This window comes from Myxocyprinus asiaticus, chromosome 23 (assembly GCF_019703515.2).
Source record: "Myxocyprinus asiaticus isolate MX2 ecotype Aquarium Trade chromosome 23, UBuf_Myxa_2, whole genome shotgun sequence".
NCBI classification, from domain to species: domain Eukaryota; kingdom Metazoa; phylum Chordata; class Actinopteri; order Cypriniformes; family Catostomidae; genus Myxocyprinus; species Myxocyprinus asiaticus.
This window is the reverse complement of record NC_059366.1, coordinates 36,496,559-36,516,394: the sequence shown is the minus strand read 5'-3', so window position 1 is coordinate 36,516,394 and position 19,836 is coordinate 36,496,559. Positions and strand designations below refer to the sequence as shown.

General features: G+C 37.1%; 1 protein-coding gene across 1 annotated transcript in view; it reads left to right on the top strand.

The window, feature by feature from the left end:
- Window positions 1-19,836, top strand: part of LOC127414284 (potassium voltage-gated channel subfamily H member 5-like) — a 66,758-nt gene that overhangs the window by 5,998 nt on the left and 40,924 nt on the right. Inside the window, exons 6-7 of the mRNA XM_051652208.1 lie at window positions 1,017-1,409; window positions 14,252-14,681. Coding sequence (XP_051508168.1) covers window positions 1,017-1,409; window positions 14,252-14,681 — 823 coding nt within the window. The remainder of the gene's footprint in view (window positions 1-1,016; window positions 1,410-14,251; window positions 14,682-19,836) is intronic.

Below are 19,836 nucleotides of genomic sequence, written 5' to 3'. Positions count from 1 at the left end.
CCTAAACTTACCTGAAACTTTATCACTATTCTTTTGCTGCCTTGCAAGCGCTGATATTTCCTTAAAGGGTTAATTCATCCAAAAATGGAAATTCTCTCATCATTTACTCACCCTCATATCATCTAAGATGTATATGACTTTCTTTCTTCTGCAGAACACAAACGAAGATTTTCAGAAGTATATCTCAGTTCTGTAGGTCCATATAATGCAAGTGAATGGTGGCCAGACCGTTGAAGCTCCAAAAAGTAGATAAAGACAGCATTAAAGTAATCTATAAGACTCCATAAGACCACCAAATGTTTTTCACTTGCGTTGTAAGGACCTACAGAGCTGAGATATTCTTCTAAAAATCTTAATTTGTGTTCTACAGATGAAAGAAAGTCATACACATCTGGGATAACATGAGGGTGAGTAAATTATCATGAGAATTGTTTGGGTGAACCATCCCTTTAAGGAAATGCGTAGTTGATAGTAAAATTGCTCTAAAGTCTCTTCTCTACCTCTTATAATCTCTCACTCATCATCTCTTTCTACTTTTTCACTTTCATTCTTAAGTACTTCATCCTCACTAGCAGAGACAATCCAGCTAAATCTCAGAGTAAACGTTGTGTGCAAACATGCATGGCGTAAAACCCAAAATTATATTGTCCAGAGGAGAGAGGAAATTAGCCAGAGCAAGAATTAATATTTAAAACAAACACACTTTCCTGAGGGCCCTCCATATTTCATTTCCATTTCACCATCCTTGTCTCTCAATATAGAGTGTGGTCCAACAGTCTGAGATCATATCGAAATTCTTCTTTTTTTTTTCTTTTTTATTTAAACTTTGAAATCTCAGTTTTAGAATTAAAAATAAATAAATAAAAGTTATGATGTATAATACATGTAGGATTCTGCACTATTTCTAGGTTATTAACTTATGTAATTTTTTTTAGTTTTGTGACTGTCTACTTCTGTTGTACACAGTATCGCACATATTTCACTCTCTTTATCTCTCTGTCTGATTCGTCTCTCAGGTGCTTCAGCTCGGCTCTGATATACTTCCTCAGTATAAGCAGGAAGCCCCAAAGACACCCCCTCACATCATCTTACACTATTGCACCTTTAAGACCACTTGGGATTGGGTAATCCTCATTCTGACCTTCTACACGGCCATCATGGTTCCTTACAACGTCTCCTTTAAGACCAAGCAGAATAATGTCACCTGGCTAGTTCTGGACAGCGTGGTGGATGTCATCTTCCTGGTGGACATCGTCCTCAACTTCCACACCACTTTTGTTGGTCCGGGAGGGGAGGTGATCTCTGACCCCAAGCTGATCAGAATGAACTACCTGAAGACCTGGTTCATTATAGACCTGCTGTCCTGTCTGCCCTATGACATCATCAATGCTTTTGAAAATGTGGATGAGGTGAGAGACCATTAGAAAGACATAGAGTTAAAGAACACAGAGGAGCTGTAACACCATGTCCTAACCATGCACTATGCAACAAAACTAATTTAAATCATTTGAAGTGCTGTTGTACAGAAAGAACAGTTAGTGAGACTTGAAACCTATAGATCATAGATCAAAAGGTTTTGTTAGATCATGAAAAACAAATTCAGTCATACATAAGTGTGGCCAAACTTTTGACTGGTAGTGTATCTTATGTTTAAGCTAAGTGGAGCAAAATTTGGACCAGTGAGATTTCGCCGTGGCCAGGGATACCCAGCGTAACATGACTGTAATAGAAACCATGTGACAGACAAAATGTCCTGTCTCTTGTCGCTTGTTGTGTTTGCAGCTGATTAGGACAGAAACTCCAGACTAATGAAGAAGATGTTGCTTTTTTTGCTTGCCGCTTTATTTGTTGCACCTGGTAAGGACACGGTGTAAAGGAAATAATTAAAGAATATTTGTGGCCCCAATGCAATTACAAATGACAACAAAGGTGGAAATACCACAAAATTTATGTTAATTGCTTTTGTTGCTTTTTGGTTTTAGTAATAAAAAGCTTGGTCCTGTTCTAAATGACTCCATTTATAGTGATACTCGATTCAAATTGTCCCCTACTAGGCTTAATGAGTTTCTAGAAAATGTACCTTTGGTCACTAAAGTGTGAAATTTAGTTGCCTGATAAATGGGCTGCATGTTTTTTTTCTTTTCTTCAAAAAACTAAATGGCAATAAGCATTACTAGTTTAAACAGTTCTCCACCAAATAAAATTTCATATTCTGAATATAGTTTAATGTTAGTCACTTTAATGTTAAGAGAGGCTGTAGTTGGCTCTTTCATATAAAGCTGCTCAGGTAAAAAAAAAAAACTTGAAGGATTGAACAATTCTGCCCTTTTTAGGTGTGTCAGTGTTTCTCACAGGTAATCTTCTGAGCATAATGCATTAAGTTCTTGTTCAGATGTTCATTTAAACATTTGAAGAGCTTGAAAGCTTTTGGAAAAATGACTGCTAGCATTTCTGAACCAGCAGCAGAAATAAACCACTTTTTTAATAAAAGGAAGTTTCAACCATCCAGACTTTAGACTATCAGTCAAAACCTGGTATAGTTTGCTGCCTATTCTGGCCAAGAACTGTCCACTTAGTCAGGAATGTGGACAGAAAGTGGATGACATGTCAACCACTGGTTTTTACATGCCATTTAGGGGTGGGTTTATCTGAAATAATTGATTCAACACAATTGACTGGTGTGTTAAATAACTAAATCAAACTAGTGCACAGCAGGCTACCAAAAAAGTTACCCATTGTTTAAAAAAATTAGTCCCATTCGAATAGTGCTATAAACACTGATTCAGTATGAAAGGTAGTATGTGCTTTTACAAGTCCACAATCTACTGCATAAATGATGTAAGTTTAATGTACAGGTTTTACCTCAGAGCGCTGCGCACTGTACCAGAAATCCCCTGAGAAAGCTTTTATGTGATAATGTAAGAGGGATCCCAGATGCCTTAGCATAGACCTTGTATTCTGCTGTCCCAGAGTAGGTGCATTGAGGAGCCCTTCCAGCTGTTCTCCTGCCTCATGTAAGGGCTTGATTCAGCATGACCTCTCATTACTACAGTAGAAGCAGAAGAGAGAGCTTAGCAGGGGAGAGCAACCCTCCTTTGCTCTGACAGGGTACAGCAGTAGCATTATATTAAACACTCCTGACAACACAATAAGAACATGCTGTATTAGAGCTGGAGAAGAAATGTGAGCCAAGCACACACTTTAATATCCTACACTTTTACAGCATTTTATTTTTCACCCTCAAAATCTTGTTTACACCAGGTATTAAGATGTGTTTTGGCCAATCCCGTCACAAGTGGACAGGTGAGACACATCCCTGTTTACTCCTGGTCATAATATGTGTCTCTTTTGACTACTTGCTCTCTTTTGACTTCATGATCTGATTTCGTGGAAAGGGTCTCTGATTTCACGATGACATATAATATAAACATTTAATCTAAGAACAAACATGTATCATTTACAAGTCAATTTGTCATTTGCATGACATTTAGAGCAGAATGTTATTTTAGTGGAATACCTGCATTATCTGAGATTCAGGTTTGTGTCCTTCTCATCTGTTTCCCTGCATGTTGACACACTGAAGAAGTTTCATGAAGTCTTGTGCATAGATGTGCTTAGAGTTTAAAACTCTTGTTTTAACACAGTGGTTTGGTCTTGAATCGTGAGCTGAGAAGGTGGTGCTTTGCTGCTGTTCAAACGCATTGGAAGAGATGTGGTCACATGCGTTTTCGAGTACCTCTGAATGTGTTTGAAGTTGACAAATCTCAAAATGTTTAGAGCTTGTCTTTAGCATCATCTTGTTTCAAAGGGATTGCCCAAATAGACATTTGCCGATATTCATTAATAAGGTATACCGTGATAATTAACATGCACAATATTGCTATCGTGAGCACTTAAAAATACAGTGAAAATTTCTAGATAACCTATTAACCAAATTGTTTAGATTTTTCTGAATGCACTGTAGCATTTTCATCAATAAATCAACATTCCCAACACTCTAATAGGAAGACATACCAAATTACTAGGAAACTCTAAAGTTCATGTTTCTTTAATTAAACTTTTCCCTCAGAATGTTACCATTGTTGTTACTTGTTCATTTGCAGTTAAAATAAACCGTAATAAATTAGATAAATTCAAAATAGAAGCATTGGACTCCACCACGCCACCATGTCTCTTTGATTCTTATATGGTATGATCTTAGCAGTTACTTTCTTTGTGATCTTTTCATTTTAAAAGTACAAAGAAAGTAACTAAATCTTGTAATTATAACATCAATAAAGTTTATTCATGTTTCATCCTGTTTTGTAATTTAATATAATACTGTAATAAAACCGTATACCGTGATAAAGGCTTCAGCAATTATCCTGATATGAAAATTTGATACTGTCACATCCCTGTGCCCAAAACGCATCTTAATATCCGGTGTAAACGGGGCAAAAGTCCAACTGGTCAAGCTTGAGTTAGAATTTAGGGTAAAACTAATTTCCACCATCACGCTGAGCCTAAGATTTAAAGCTGAATTGTGTCATTTCTGCACCACTAGTGTCACTAAACAGTGTTGCAAAAACAATGAATGTATTTCTGTTTTTAAATAGGTTTCTCGGACACAGTCAGATAGTCCCACCCCAAACTCATGCAATTGGTTTAGCCAATGTTACTATGTTGCTCAAACAAAGAGAGCAATGTTTTGAAATTCAGTTTACAGCCTGCTGTCTGTAGGTGGTATTAGTGCAATGTTAATTGTGTCAGGCAAATAGCAAGTGCAATCTAGAATAAGCCTTATTTATATAGAAAATGAAGCGTGTTTGCACAGAAAAGAATGACAATGACTTAATTTAAATATTCACACCGCAGTGCTATTTCAGTGCATTTAGGGTCTGGTTAAACTGGATTGGTTTGCGGGTCCTTATTGAAAAAGACAGGTTTTTCTGTTAATATGCTACACACAAAAGTGTCACAATTTGTTAATGAATTTTCCACTTGGTATTTTTTATGTTGTAAATACCAACAATTGTGTCACTAAATATCAACAATTAAGCATTAGTACACTAATATGATATAAACATTTAGTCACAGCTGCATGGCCTATGTTGGCTGCTTTTTGTCTGATTTCAGAATTAAGTTCTGTATTTGAACTAAATGCAGTATTGCGTGATATCTCCGACAAATACCTCCAACAAAATACACACAATCTGCAGTTCATTCAATGGACCGTAAAGTTTAGTTGCAAAATTCACTAATTTAATTTTCTTCTGGATTTCTTACTACATGAAAGAGAATTTTAAAGCCTTTGCTGTAAACATTATGTAATCTTCCGTTTTTATCCTCATAAAGTTCCTCTGCATCTAGGCAGGCCAGCAAGATCAGAGAAATAAACCTGAAAAACATCCATGACTTCATGCTTCAGTATGTCTGTCTATATTCATATAGGCATATTCATGCAAATTTGTGTAAATATGTCAACCCATTTTATGTCAAAGTAGACAAAGACTTACAGTATATTTGTACAAATACATATGCAGTTGCACAGAACAATACATGTATACATAAAAGAAACAAATGACACACATGAAATGCTGTGTTCTTGTCGTTGTTCTACATTTGTTTGGTTAGTGTCACTTTGCTGCTCATATGTTCAGCATTAATTTGTGTAAATCGTTGGTAAAATGATTCTTACGTAAATTTTCCCTTTTGGTTCAATTGGACACTTTACGTAAGAATGCATTTACACAGGACTGGCCCAGACTCAGTTACCGCAGAGATTTTAGATTGAATTAAAAGAATTGAACAAAATACAAACAAGCAAAAAAAAAAAAAAAAGTGCAATAAACAATAGGTACATTCCGGCACACTAAAGCACAACATTGTGAGTTTAGTGCCATCCACGTTTGGGTAGATCATTTACAATCACTTTTTGTGCAAAAAACCTGTGGATCTGTGGTTTCAAAACTGACACGCTTGTTGTTCTTTGTGGCAAAGTCACCAGTGTCATGTATTTAAGACATTTAATTAATAGTAACTTAAATATGTTTAATAATGGCCGTAAACTAAAAACAGAAAAGATCAACTGCCATTAAAAATCACTTTTATCCTACAATTCAAATTTTTCAGTCCTCCTGAGGTACTTACCTGAAGATCAACAAATTCACCTTTGACTGAAATTTTGTGCTCGTCACATTTAGTACGAGTAGTTTTTTCTTTTTTGCTGCCATTGACACGCAAGTGCCAGCTTTACAAGTCACATACAGACATTGCACAAAAATTATTTTACAGACCCAGTTGTAAATTTTCCATAATGGTCTATTTTTATCGGTCATAATAGTTTACATTTCCCTGATACACAGTACAGTATATTTGATGTTGTCTCGATAAAGTCAAAATTTTCAGTTAAAAAATGACAAAGTATGGCAAGCATGAGTCTGATGAAACAGGTGTAATAATTTGCAGAGTTGGGAATGTACTTTTAAAAGTGTACTTACGTTATTGATTTTTCTTGGTGCAGTGCAATCTGTTGATCTTTTTCGTGCGCGCACACATACAGTGCACACGCACAGAGCAAGGGCAGGCGAGAGAGAGAGAGTGTAAAAACGTACTTTGAAAGAGTGCGTGCTCTGCTGCTCCCAGCCAGAATAATCACATAAGCACTGGCATATCCACGGGTGGGTCTGGGTGGGCCGGTGCCACCCATTGGCATTCAGGCTCTCCCAATCTTTGTCTTATGCCCTTTTTCTTCCAACAGCCAAAAGCTTGCTGGCCTCAAACCACGAACCGCTAACGTCAGAGGCTGTTGGCCTGGATAATGTCAGCATCAAAATTTTCAAACAGCAGCAGCACAAAAAAAAAAAACAAAAAAAAAAACTAGATCGCTCTTATTATATCAAAGCTATTTACACCTGATGGCGATCAGACGCGCATTCAATTGACAGGCATCCCATATCTTGCAGCGGCTCCAACCACTTTATTTTCCCCGTCTAATAAAATATTTGTAACAACTGTCATAAATGTGAATTGATTGCTAGGAATTGTATTAATTAGGATATACTGGAGGTATTAAATAACTTCTAACCTGTTCATTAAAACCAGATCGAGTTGACATTAGATGCTGAATTAAATAATTTTGGATGTTAAAATGCTCTCAAAATTCTTAAAACTCTAAACTCCATCCACATTATTTTAAAAATAATTTAATGTTAATTACAAATATCATATGTATGAATTGATTAGTCATTTTATATGTTATAACTTCTATTCGTTGCATCAAAAGCAGTTCGTGATGGTATAAATAAGATACTCTGAAATAAATAATTTTGGATTATAAAATATTCTCTCAAAACTCCTAAAACTTTAAACTCCATCCACTTTAAGATAAAATAATATTACAAATATCATATGTATGAACTGATTATTTTATTCGTTATAACTTATGAATGTTAACCTTACTGTAGTCACCATTCACTTTGATTGTATGGAAAAAGCTGCTATGGTGAGACAGAATTAGCTTGAACAACTTGAGCAAAAAAAAAAAAAAAAAATATATATATATATATATATATATATATATATATATATATATATACAGGTGCATCTCAATAAATTAGAATATCGTGGAAAAGTTCATTTATTTCAGTAATTCAACTCAAATTGTGAAACTCGTGTATTAAATAAATTCAATGCACACAGACTGAAGTATTTTAAGTCTTTGGTTCTTTTAATTGTGATGATTTTGGCTCACATTTAACAAAAACCCACCAATTCACTATCTCAAAAAAATAGAATACATCATAAGACCAATAAAAAAAAACATTTTTAGTGAATTGTTGGCCTTCTGGAAAGTATGTTCATTTACTGTATATGTACTCAATACTTGGTAGGGGCTCCTTTTGCTTTAATTACTGCCTCAATTCGGCGTGGCATGGAGGTGATCAGTTTGTGGCACTGCTAAGGTGGTATGGAAGCCCAGGTTTCTTTGACAGTGGCCTTCAGCTCATCCGCATTTTTTGGTCTCTTGTTTCTCATTTTCCTCTTGACAATACCCCATAGATTCTCTATGGGGTTCAGGTCTGGTGAGTTTACTGGCCAGTCAAGCACACCAACACCATGGTCATTTAACCAACTTTTGGTGCTTTTGGCAGTGTGGGCAGGTGCCAAATCCTGCTGGAAAATGAAATCAGCATCTTTAAAAAGCTGGTCAGCAGAAGGAAGCATGAAATGCTCCAAAATTTCTTGGTAAACGGGTGCAGTGACTTTGGTTTTCAAAAAACACAATGGACCAACACCAGCAGATGACATTGCACACCAAATCATCACAGACTGTGGAAACTTAACAATGGACTTCAAGCAACTTGGGCTATGAGCTTCTCCACCCTTCCTCCAGACTCTAGGACCTTGGTTTCCAAATGAAATACAAAACTTGCTCTCATCTGAAGAGAGGACTTTGGACCACTGAGCAACAGTCCAGTTCTTTTCCTTAGCCCAGGTAAGATGCCTCTGACGTTGTCTGTGGTTCAGAAGTGGCTTAACAAGAATTCCAAATTCCTTGACACGTCTGTGTGTGGTGGCTCTTGATGCCTTGACCCCAGCCTCAGTCCATTCCTTGAGAAGTTCACCCAAATTCTTGAATCGATTTTGCTTGACAATCCTCATAAGGCTGCGGTTCTCTCGGTTGTTGTGCATCTTTTTCTTCCACACCTTTTCCTTCCACTCAACATTCTGTTAACATGCTTGGATACAGCACTCTGTGAACAGCCAGCTTCTTTGGCAATGAATGTTTGTGGCTTACCCTCCTTGTGAAGGGTGTCAATGATTGTCTTCTGGACAACTGTCAGATCAGCAGTCTTCCCCATGATTGTGTAGCCTAGTGAACCAAACTGAGAGACCATTTTGAAGGCTCAGGAAACCTTTGCAGGTGTTTTGAGTTGATTAGCTGATTGGCATGTCACCATATTCTAATTTTTTGAGATAGTGAATTGGTGGGTTTTTGTTAAATGTGAGCCAAAATCATCACAATTAAAAGAACCAAAGACTTAAACTACTTCAGTCTGTGTGCACTGAATTTATTTAATACACGAGTTTTACAATTTGAGTTGAATTACTGAAATAAATGAACTTTTCCACAACATTCTAATTTATTGAGATGCACCTGTATATATATATATATATATATATATATATATATACATACACACACACACACACACACACACACACACACATTTACATTTACATTTATTTAGCGACTTACAAAAGAGAATCATCTTAAGGAGACAGTGGTATGAAAAGTGTCATACTACAAAGTTTCACTAGCATCAGAATAGTATTCAAAACAGGTTAAAGTGCAACAAGAATTAAAAAAAAAAAAAAATTTTTTTTTTTTATTAATGACTGGTTAAGTGCTCATGGAAAAGATGTGTTTTTTTGTCATTTTTTGAAGACAGAGAGTGAGTCAGCTTCACAGATGGAGTTGGGAAGGTCATTCCACCATCGTGGTATGATGAAGCTGAAAGTCCGGGAAAGTGTTTTGGTGCCTCTTTGTGTTGGTACAACAAGGCGACGTTCCTTAGCCAACCGCAGGCTTCTAGTGGGCGCATAGCTCTGCATAAATGATTTTAGGTATGCTGGAGCAGACCCAGACTGTTCTGTATGCCAGCATCAGAGCCTTGAATTTGATACGTGCATCAACTGGCAGACAGTGGAGAGAGACAAGGAGTGGTGTATCATGTGCTCTCTTTGGTTCATTAAAGACCAGACGTGCTGCTGCATTCTGGATCATTTGCAGGGGTCTAATTGCACATGAAGGGAGGCCTGCAATGAGAGCGTTACAGTAGTCCAGTCTAGTTATGACAAGTGACTGGATAAGCAGTTGTGTAGCATGTTCAGAGAGGAGCCTGATATCAGCCAATTAATCCAAGTTGTACCATTTTTGTCAGATATAATTGGTGATTTGAAATATGTAATTTTAGCCAACAGTTTTGGAAATTTCTGTGGTTAGGAGCTGTATTTGCATGCTTATTACCTAGAAAGAAATGGAAGCATTAGTGGTAGTTCTGTCAGGAAGACTCTTAGCACTATGCCTTTCATTCAATTCATGTATCTCTTCCAGTCATAATTAAGCCTCTGCCAACATTTAACAATGACAAACCATGGTTTACAGCGGAACTCAGGCAGCTTTGTCAGGCCAAAAAGGATGCTTACAGAGTTGGGGATAAAGTCTTGTACAATCAGGCCAGGAACACACTGAATAAGGGAATCAGAGTGGCTAAATGAAGATACTCTGAGAAGCTGAAAAACAAGTTTCAGCTAATGACCCTACATCAGTGTGGAGTGGCATGAAACAACTTATGAATTACAGGACTCCTACCCCCAACCCTGTAGGGAACCAACAACTGGCTGACGACCTTAATGTGTTCTACTGCAGATTTGAAAGGCCCAATCTCACACCCCACCCCCACTCTGACCTTCACTTCACACAAACACCAATACCTCCTGCAACCTCCCTCCTCCCCCCTCCTGCTACTCAACCTGCACTTAAGATCTGTGAAGATAATGTGAGCTGCGTCTTTCGAAAACAAAGGATAAGGAAAGCACAGGGCCCAGATGGCGTTTCACCTGCATGTCTTAGATCCTGTGCTAACCAGCTGGTCCCCATCTTCACACAGATCTTCAATAGATCACTGGAGCAGTGTGAAGTCCCATGCTGCTTCAAACGTTCCACTATCATCCCCAGCCCAAAGAAACCAAAAATCACAAGACTTAATGACTACAGACCTGTCGCCCTGAAGTCTGTGGTCATGAAGTCATTTGAGAGACTGGTGTTGGCCCACCTGAAGGACATCACTGGACCCTTTCTAGATCCTCTTCAATTTTCTTATCGAGCAAACAGGTCTGTGGATGATGCAGTCAACATGGGATTGCATCTTATCCTGCAACATCTGGACAGACCAGGGACATATGCAAGGATGCTTTTTGTGGACTTCAGTTTGGCTTTGAACACCATCATCCCAGCTATTCTCCGGACTAAATTACACCAACTCTCTGTTCTCACGTCTATCTGTCAGTGGATTACCAGCTTTCTGACAGACAGGCAGCAGCTTGTGAGACAGGGGAAATTCACTTCCAGCACCTGTACAATCAGCACTGGTGCCCCCCAGCGATGTGTGCTCTCCCCACTACTCTTCTCCCTCTACACCAACGACTGCATCGCCAAGAACCCCTCTGTCAAGCTCTGAAGTTTGCAGACAACACCACTGTCATTGGCCTCATTCGAGATGATGATGAGTCTGCATACAGAAGGGAGGTTAAACAGCTGGCTGTCTGGTGCAGTCAAAACAACCTGGAGCTGAACACGCTCAAAACAGTGGAGATGATAGTGGACTTTAGGAGGAACACCCCAACACTAACCCCCCTCACCATTCTAAACAGCACAGTGGCAGCAGTGGAGTCATTCATGTTCCTGGGCACTACCATCTGACAGTACCTGAAGTGGGAGACCCACATTGACTCCATTGTGGAAAAAGGCCCAGCAGAGGTTGTACTTCCTTTGCCAGTTGAGGAAGTTCAACCTGCCACAGGCGCTGCTGATACAGTTCTACTCAGCGGTCATTGAGTCTGTCCGCTGCACTTCAATAACTGTCTGGTTTGGTTCAGCTACGAAATCAGACATCAGAAGACTACAAATGACAGTTCGGACTGTTGAGAGGATTATTGGTTGCCCCCTGCCCCTGCCTTCAAGAACTATACACTTCCAGAGTGAGGAAAAAGGCTGGAAAAATCACTCTGGACCCCACTCACCCTGCCCACTACCTTTTTGAACTGTTGCCTTCTGGCCGACGCTTCAGAGCTCTGAGCACCAGAACCGTCAGGCACAGGAACAGTTTTTTCCCCCAGGCTATCCATCTCATGAACAGTTAAAACTGCCCCTTTGAGCAATAATTAATGTGCAATACACAGCTTAGTTTTTTTTTTTATTATCCAACACATCCTACATATCCTATTCTGCCATTACATTCCCTTGCACTGTACATAACGATTTGTATTTAGATTTGCACTACATATGTATATGTGTGTATGTATGTATATATGTATGTATATGTATGTATATATATTCATATATGTGTATGTATGTGTGTATGTATGTGTGTGTATGTGTATGTAAATGTATGTATGTGTGTATATATATATATATATATATATATATATATGTGTATGTGTATATGTATGTGTATATATATGTATATATATATATATATATGTGTGTGTGTATGTATGTATATATTTATTTATATATATATATATATATATATATATATATATATATATATTGTCTATTGTGTATTCTATATATACTTTTTTCTTTTCAATATTTATCTATTTTTTATTCAATTTTAATTCTTTTTTAAAAATCTTGTTGCTGTTTTTGTATTGTTGTGTACTGGAAGCTCCTGTCACCAAGACAAATTCCTTGTTTGTGTAAGCATACTTGGCAATAAAGCTCATTCTGATTCTGATAAGCTCTGCAGCTGTTGTTCATTGCTCATTACGAAGCTGTTTGTTTTCTCCCCCCTCCACCCGTCGTTCGCCACCAGTTTAGGTCCCGTCCTGTTGTAGGGGTAAATTCCTTTCCCCTGCCGTCATCCTCTTCTGGCAGGATCTGACAGTTTTAGAGAGAAAAAACTGTGAACATTTTGGAAAAATATGTTCTCTCCTCCAAAGTGATTCTTATGTCCAACCGTTTTCACACCTCTCTTGTCATCTGGGTTTGGCTCACCTGCTCCAAATATTATACAAACTATTTGCAGAATTTTAATATTATTATTAATAATTTATTAAATTAATAATTTAATAATATTATTATTGTGATGACTGTAAAAATGAGTTCAGTGAACTAAAAATGTTTAATATCACTCATTGCTTTATAAAGAGAATAGAATGCGCAGTGCAAATAACATTGCTGTGTGCCAAACAGTTTAACTCTGTGGCAGTGCTCCGTTTTAATGGTTTGTGATTATGACAATGGATTTTTTTTTTTAACCAGACAGATTGAGTGTCAAATTGATTTTCCCTCTATGTGCTGCATGTCGGCATGGAGATAGTTGTTTAATAGCAAATCTGTGTATGTAGCAACATCAGCAGATTATCTGATGCATACTATGTCTTGGTGGGAAAATGTGAACAGGATAAAGCAGGGAGTTTTAAACTTTGTGATGCCAAGAACCCCCAATATGATGATACCCTTGCAAAGGACCTCCTTTATAAAATAAAAGGCAACTTACAGTATATAGTATATCAAGTTTAATGACTCATTTTGTGAGACAAAAAAATTATATTTATCCAAAAAAAGTTTATTTGTCATTGTGTTAAATTAAATTAAATTACAAAAAAATGGATAGAAAAAAATATGCTGTTAAAATAAAATACATTTGTTATTAAATAATTACTTTATATGAAGTTTACAGCATATTTTTAACCCAATATTAGAGCAATGTTAAATATAATTCGGATATAAACTTTTTCAGTTCAAATTTCAATGTATCTATATTTATCCAATTTATTGTCTTTCTCTTTCTTTACTTTGCTTATTTCAAGGGCATCAGCAGCTTTAAAAAAAGAAGAAAAAAAAAAAGGTTTTTATATGTCATGTACCAAAGCCAAAATAATATATATATATATATATATATATATATATATATATATATATATATATATATATATATATATATATATATATATTCCCCTAAATATTATATTATTATTTTTTATTTTGGAATTGGTACTATGGCATTTAAAAACACTTTATTTTTTTAACTGAACAAGCTGCTGATGCCTTGGAAATAAGCAAAATAAGGAAAGAAAAAAACAATAAAGTGGATGAATGTATATAAATTGGAATTTGAATTGATAATGTTTTATTCAACTGTTGTATTTAACATTGATCTAATATTGGGTTGAAAATAATATGCTGTTAATTTCATACAACGTCAATATTTTCAAAATAATATTTTATATTAACAGCATATTTGTTCGACACAATTTTTGAGCAATGTTATAAATGTATAATTCAGAATAGACATTATAACATTTTGAATTCAAATTCAAATATACCTGTATGACGCTTCACCATAAATATGGCTCCAAATCAACTTTAAATTGTATAGTGCAATGGCATAATTAACTAACTAACATAATAAATAAATTGGCTGATTTATTTTTAGAAATTGTAACTGTCTTTCTCTTTCTTTATTTTGCTTATTTCCAGGGCATCAGCAGCTTGTTCAGTTCTCTGAAGGTAGTTCGACTGCTACGATTGGGTCGTGTTGCACGTAAACTGGACCACTATCTAGAGTACGGTGCAGCTGTGCTCGTATTATTGGTCTGTGTGTTTGGACTCGTGGCCCACTGGCTTGCTTGTATATGGTACAGCATTGGTGATTATGAGGTCATCGACGAACAAACCAATACTATCAAGACCGACAGCTGGCTCTACCAGTTAGCCACCAGCATCGGATCCCCTTACCGGTACAATGCCAGTGGGACTGGCCAATGGGAGGGCGGGCCTGGAAAAGACTCTCTGTACATAACGTCACTGTATTTCACCATGACGAGCTTGACCACCATTGGCTTTGGAAACATTGCACCAACTACAGATGGAGAGAAGATCTTCTCTGTGGCCATGATGATGGTTGGATGTGAGTGTTTATACAAATGACTTGATTCTCCTGTTGATTTTTTTTTTCACTTAACGGGATAGATCACCCAATATTGAAAATGTTGTCAGCATTTACTTACCCTCATATAGTTCCAAACCTGTGTGGCTATCTTCCATGGAACACGAAAGGAGATGTTAGGAAGTATGTTAGTCTCAGTCACCATTAATTTTCATTGCATCTTTTTTTCCCTGCAATAAAAGTGAAATGAGTGTGTATATTGCCTAACATCTCCTTTTATGTTCCACAGAAGAAAATAAGTCATGCGTGTTTGGAACTACATGAAGTTAAGTAAATGATAACATTTTCAATATTGGGTGAACTATCCCTTTAAGAAAAAAATTCTTATTTGCAATGATGGCCTGAAAAGACAATATTGTTGTCTTGAAGTGGCGAAGGGTAACAAGCTTAAACCAGCTTAATATGTTTTTTTTTTTTTCTGGTTTTGTTTAAGCTTGTTTAAGTTGGTTTAAGATGGTCTCCCAGCCTGGGTAAGCTGGTCTTTAGCTGGTCTAGCTCAGAGGTTGTTTCCAAACTGGGTGCTGCTACTACTGGTTAGGGGTGCCACGAAATCTCTGCTCAGTTTAATATTTTAAAAGCCACTGATGTTAAAAAACCGGCAGTACCGAGTACTGACTGAATTCGGTACCCGTGCGGATGTTTAAAGAGTTAGTTCACCCAAAAATGAGAATTCTCTCATCATTTACTCACTCTCATGCCATCCCAGATGTGTAGGACTTTCTTTCTTCTGCAGAACACAAATGAAGATTTTTAGAAGAATATCTCAGCTCTGGAGGTACATACAATGCAAGTGAATGGTGACCAAAACTTTGAAGTTCCAAAAAGCAGATCAGGTTAGCATAAACATAATCCATCAAACTCCAGTGGTCAAATCAATATCTTCTGAAGTGATCCAGTTGGTTTAGGGTGAGAACAGACCAAAATATAACTCCTTTTTCACTGTACATCTGGACAGCAGTCTCCTTGGTGATCATAATTTCAATTTCGATTACACTTCCTATAGCGCCATCTAGCGCTCTGTGCATGTGTCAGGTACTAGAAAGAGTTGTCGAGCTTGAAATCAGGATTATGCCTAGAGAATGCAGTGGCAAGATGTGCAGAGAAAAAGGAGTTACATTTTAGTCTGCTTCAGAAGACATTGATTAAACCACTGGATTACTTTAATGTTGCCTTTATCTACTTGAAGCTTCAAAGTACTGGCCACCATTCACTTGCATCTCTTGGTCAAAATGCCACTCTTGACATGATATTAATGTAAATACAACCATTAATGTATTACGTGATGCAGACAGGAAAAAAATCTTATATCTCTAAATTTTTAGATCTGTGCAATGTGTAAATGCAGCCTAAAGGCCTATTTATATTTCTGCGTTGAACCTACGCCATAGCCTGATGTGCACCTCTTCAAAAATTTAACTGCCACAACAGTTGTGATTGGTCCACTTTGTAACCAAAGACCGTCCCCCAGGACGATAACAAGGATATCTAAGTTAGCATCGCATTCTTTCCAAGATTATTTTAAGATCTATTCATCATATCACATTGTACAGTATTTGGACTCTGTGCTGTTAAAGCAATTGTCTTAATCGGGAGCATCTGCTGGTTTTATGTTCTGTTTGTGTTTCATGAAGTTACAAGTGAAACGGGACAAAATATATCTGTTTAAAGCTTATAAACTCTAAAAACTGTAATTTACTTGATATTAATTTAAAATGTGAACTTTCCGATATGCATGATGTTTTGACCATATGTTTGACATATGGTGTACAGTTAATAATCATATTTCATAAGTTATGGAAATGGAACATTTCTAATTTATCAGCAAATTAAAAAGCACCTGGTAAGAGTTCATTATATTGCCTATATGAATGGTGAAGTCTTTAAAATGACACCTATTTAGTGTTGGTTAGGTGAGTAGTTATTCATTTAATTTGATGATTTCTTTTTAACATCAAAAGTATGCCAAAATATTTATTTATTATTATTTAAGCGACTCATGAGCAAGCATTCAGTATTTTCCTCACGTTAGGCTAAGCCTTAACCACCGTAGCTACGTATAGCCTATGCCGTAGGTTTGACGCAGAAGCCTCAAGCCATTGGTTTGACATAGAAGCAATCACCCTTAATAGACCTACTGCTGTCTTTATAATAAGCATATTGTTAATATTAATCATACAATAATATTGACAATAATAAGAGAAAAGAACTCTGACCGTCCTTTTGCTGGATAACTCTAGTACCTTTAAGCCCAATACATTTAAATGACTGAATGCTTTTCAGTCAAACTCAACTATATCGAATCTGTTTGAATGTATATATAATATAGGCTATATATAGACTCCCCTTGGTAGAAGGGCTCTCCCCAGGTGTCCCACGCTACTGACAGCGTGCTTCCTGTGGCATCACAGGGTAAGGTAAACACACTGGAACCAATGCAAAAATGTCTGATTAGAGATACTGGAACTCTGTGAAACAACATGCCGACCTTTTAAAAATTTTTTGGGAACCACTGATCTAACTGGTCAGCCAGCTACTCACCCAGCCTGACCAGCTGAAAAGTGCTCACAAAATCCTCTAAAACCAGCCAACAGATCAGCCAGACAAGACTGGGAGACAAAGCAATGTTTTTTCAGAAGGGTCTGTTGTTTCACTTGTTTTACTCTTTTATTCCTCTGGGGTTTTTTTTATTTTATTTTATTTCTTTTATTTTTTTTTTACCTCTATTCTTATATTTTTCTTGCTTCTTTGCACTTGTTCTGTATATTCTTCTCTTTATTTCTCTCATCTGTCTGAATAACTCCAGACTAATGTCCTCCAGACAGCAGTGCTTTGCTTCTAATGCATTTCAGAAATAACTGTGAGACGCAAATAGAGAGAGATGGGTAGAGAGGGGGACATATACTGTAACTAGCGAGTGAAAGCAGTAGAGCGAGAGAGATGGCCAGCCATTGTTAATGTCCTTCTCAAGAACTCCAAATAAATGTGTATGTCCAGCAAGAGGTCACTATACAGACAAAACAGAGATGAGGTTGTGTTATCATTACCAGCATATCTGTGTCTGTGTGCCATTGTTGTTTATTAAAGCTGCATAAAGTTGATTCTGAACACTGAATCACACGCAGTCCCATACACACACACATATTATTGGATGTCATTGCCAGTTTGATGATGACTGCAGAAAGATGATCAGCTGCAGCTTATAAATCTTTTTTTCCCTGCCATTTGAGTAATGAGTCTGATTTAGGAATATGGCAGACTGACCCACCTCCCAGTTCTGTTCCACTCTGCACATTCATTTCATTTGACTTTTGGGGACAATCTCTTTAGATCTCTGAGTCATAAGGCGTTCTCTTGCTCCTGACCCAGACTAGGGATTCTCTGACCTGTAATAATATTACAGATGTGGAGGAGTAGGTGCTTATTGCACGATTGGATCATTGTGGACAATTAGAGAATTCTTAAGCCAGAATGGGGTTCTGATGGGTACTGATTTATGAAATGTGGAACTCTACAATTGAACAATGTTGCACAATATTATTTGTGGAGTTTTTTTTAAGAGAGATGTTTGTTTGCATTTTCTACTGTTCATGGGCATACATACATCCAGAGGTGTGTTGTAGTCGATCACACTTACTGCATTTTAAAGAAACGACTCGGGTGCCTAGATTGCAATGGTAGGGTAATACTGTACAGTCCTAGTAAAGTATACCAGATCGAGGAAGTCCTCCACAACCTAGCGCTCAGAACCGACCCACAAGATAGGAATTTGCATTGTGGAAATTGCTTTTACCACTAATTGTCTGGGAACATTTTGCGCCCTTACATTATTAGCAGAATTCCGTTTGTGAATTGGGCACTAAAACAACATAGATAAATGGCGCTATTAGTGGGCACACTTCATTCTTAGTGAATTCCCCCTTTGGCTTTTACATGCCACTGTTTAAAGTGGAGAGTTGATCACACATGCCCAATTACAGCAGTATACAAATAATGGATAATAATTGTAGTTGTATCTCTGTATTAGCTGGTCTGAAAATTCTTTGATGAGGCTCGTACACAGTGTCCCATTCTCTCTCTTTTTCTGTGTCTGTAATTATCTGAACGCATCATTCCTTATCCTATGATCCTTCAGTCAAGATCTTTTCTCTTTTGTTTCCATTTTTCCAAACCTCCTTGCTTACTCTGTCTGTAGTCCTGGCTTACCCCCGGCTCTCTCTCTGGCTGTCTGTTTCTGTATTAATGAGGTCCTTTAAGGCCTCATTATGTGCGGTAGTTTATACATGCTCCCCTGAGAATGTCCTTCACTGAAACTCTTTCTCTCCTGCACCAACGTGCTGTTTGAGCCACAACTTTCTCCATTTCTGCCTTCATGTTCTACATACTGTATACAAATACATTTTTAAAATGTAAAATTGTAATAGATAATATTGGTTAATGCACTGTTAACTAACTAACATTAACTAAGATTAATGAATGCAGTTAAATATATATTGTTTGTTCATTATACCTAATGCATATATCAATTGTTAACGAATGGAACCTTATTGTAAAGTGTTACTCTTATTCCAAACATTGCCAATGACTCGATAAATTAGATGAGAAAGCAGATGGCAGATTTCCAAAACAGAATGAGAAACTAAGATCATTACACCCCCATCGTACTATCACTCACTATTTTTCATCCTTCTGACTGACTCTATTTTCCCCTTTTCTCTCAATCTTTCTCTCTTTTCCTCTTCATACTCTTTCTCTTTGCCTTCTTTCTCTGATTAGAATAATTTTTCTTACTGTACAAATTCTCTGTTATTTATCTGGATTTTCATAATCCATTTTTATCTAAAATTTTCCCAGCCTCTTTGCTTTCTTCTCTGTTCCCGCTTACCTCTTATTTTTTGTGAGTGGAAGTATTTAGAAAGCTATTTCAGGGAAGGTTGCCATAGAGACGAGGAGCGGAGATACCGTGGTTGCATATGAGAAAGGCAATAAACATGGCAGCAGAAGTTTACATTGCACATGTACTCAGATCATACACACAAAGATATGTCCACCTGAGGTCTATGACATTTACAGATGACCACTGTCATAACTATTCTGTACATAGCCAAGACCTGGCACT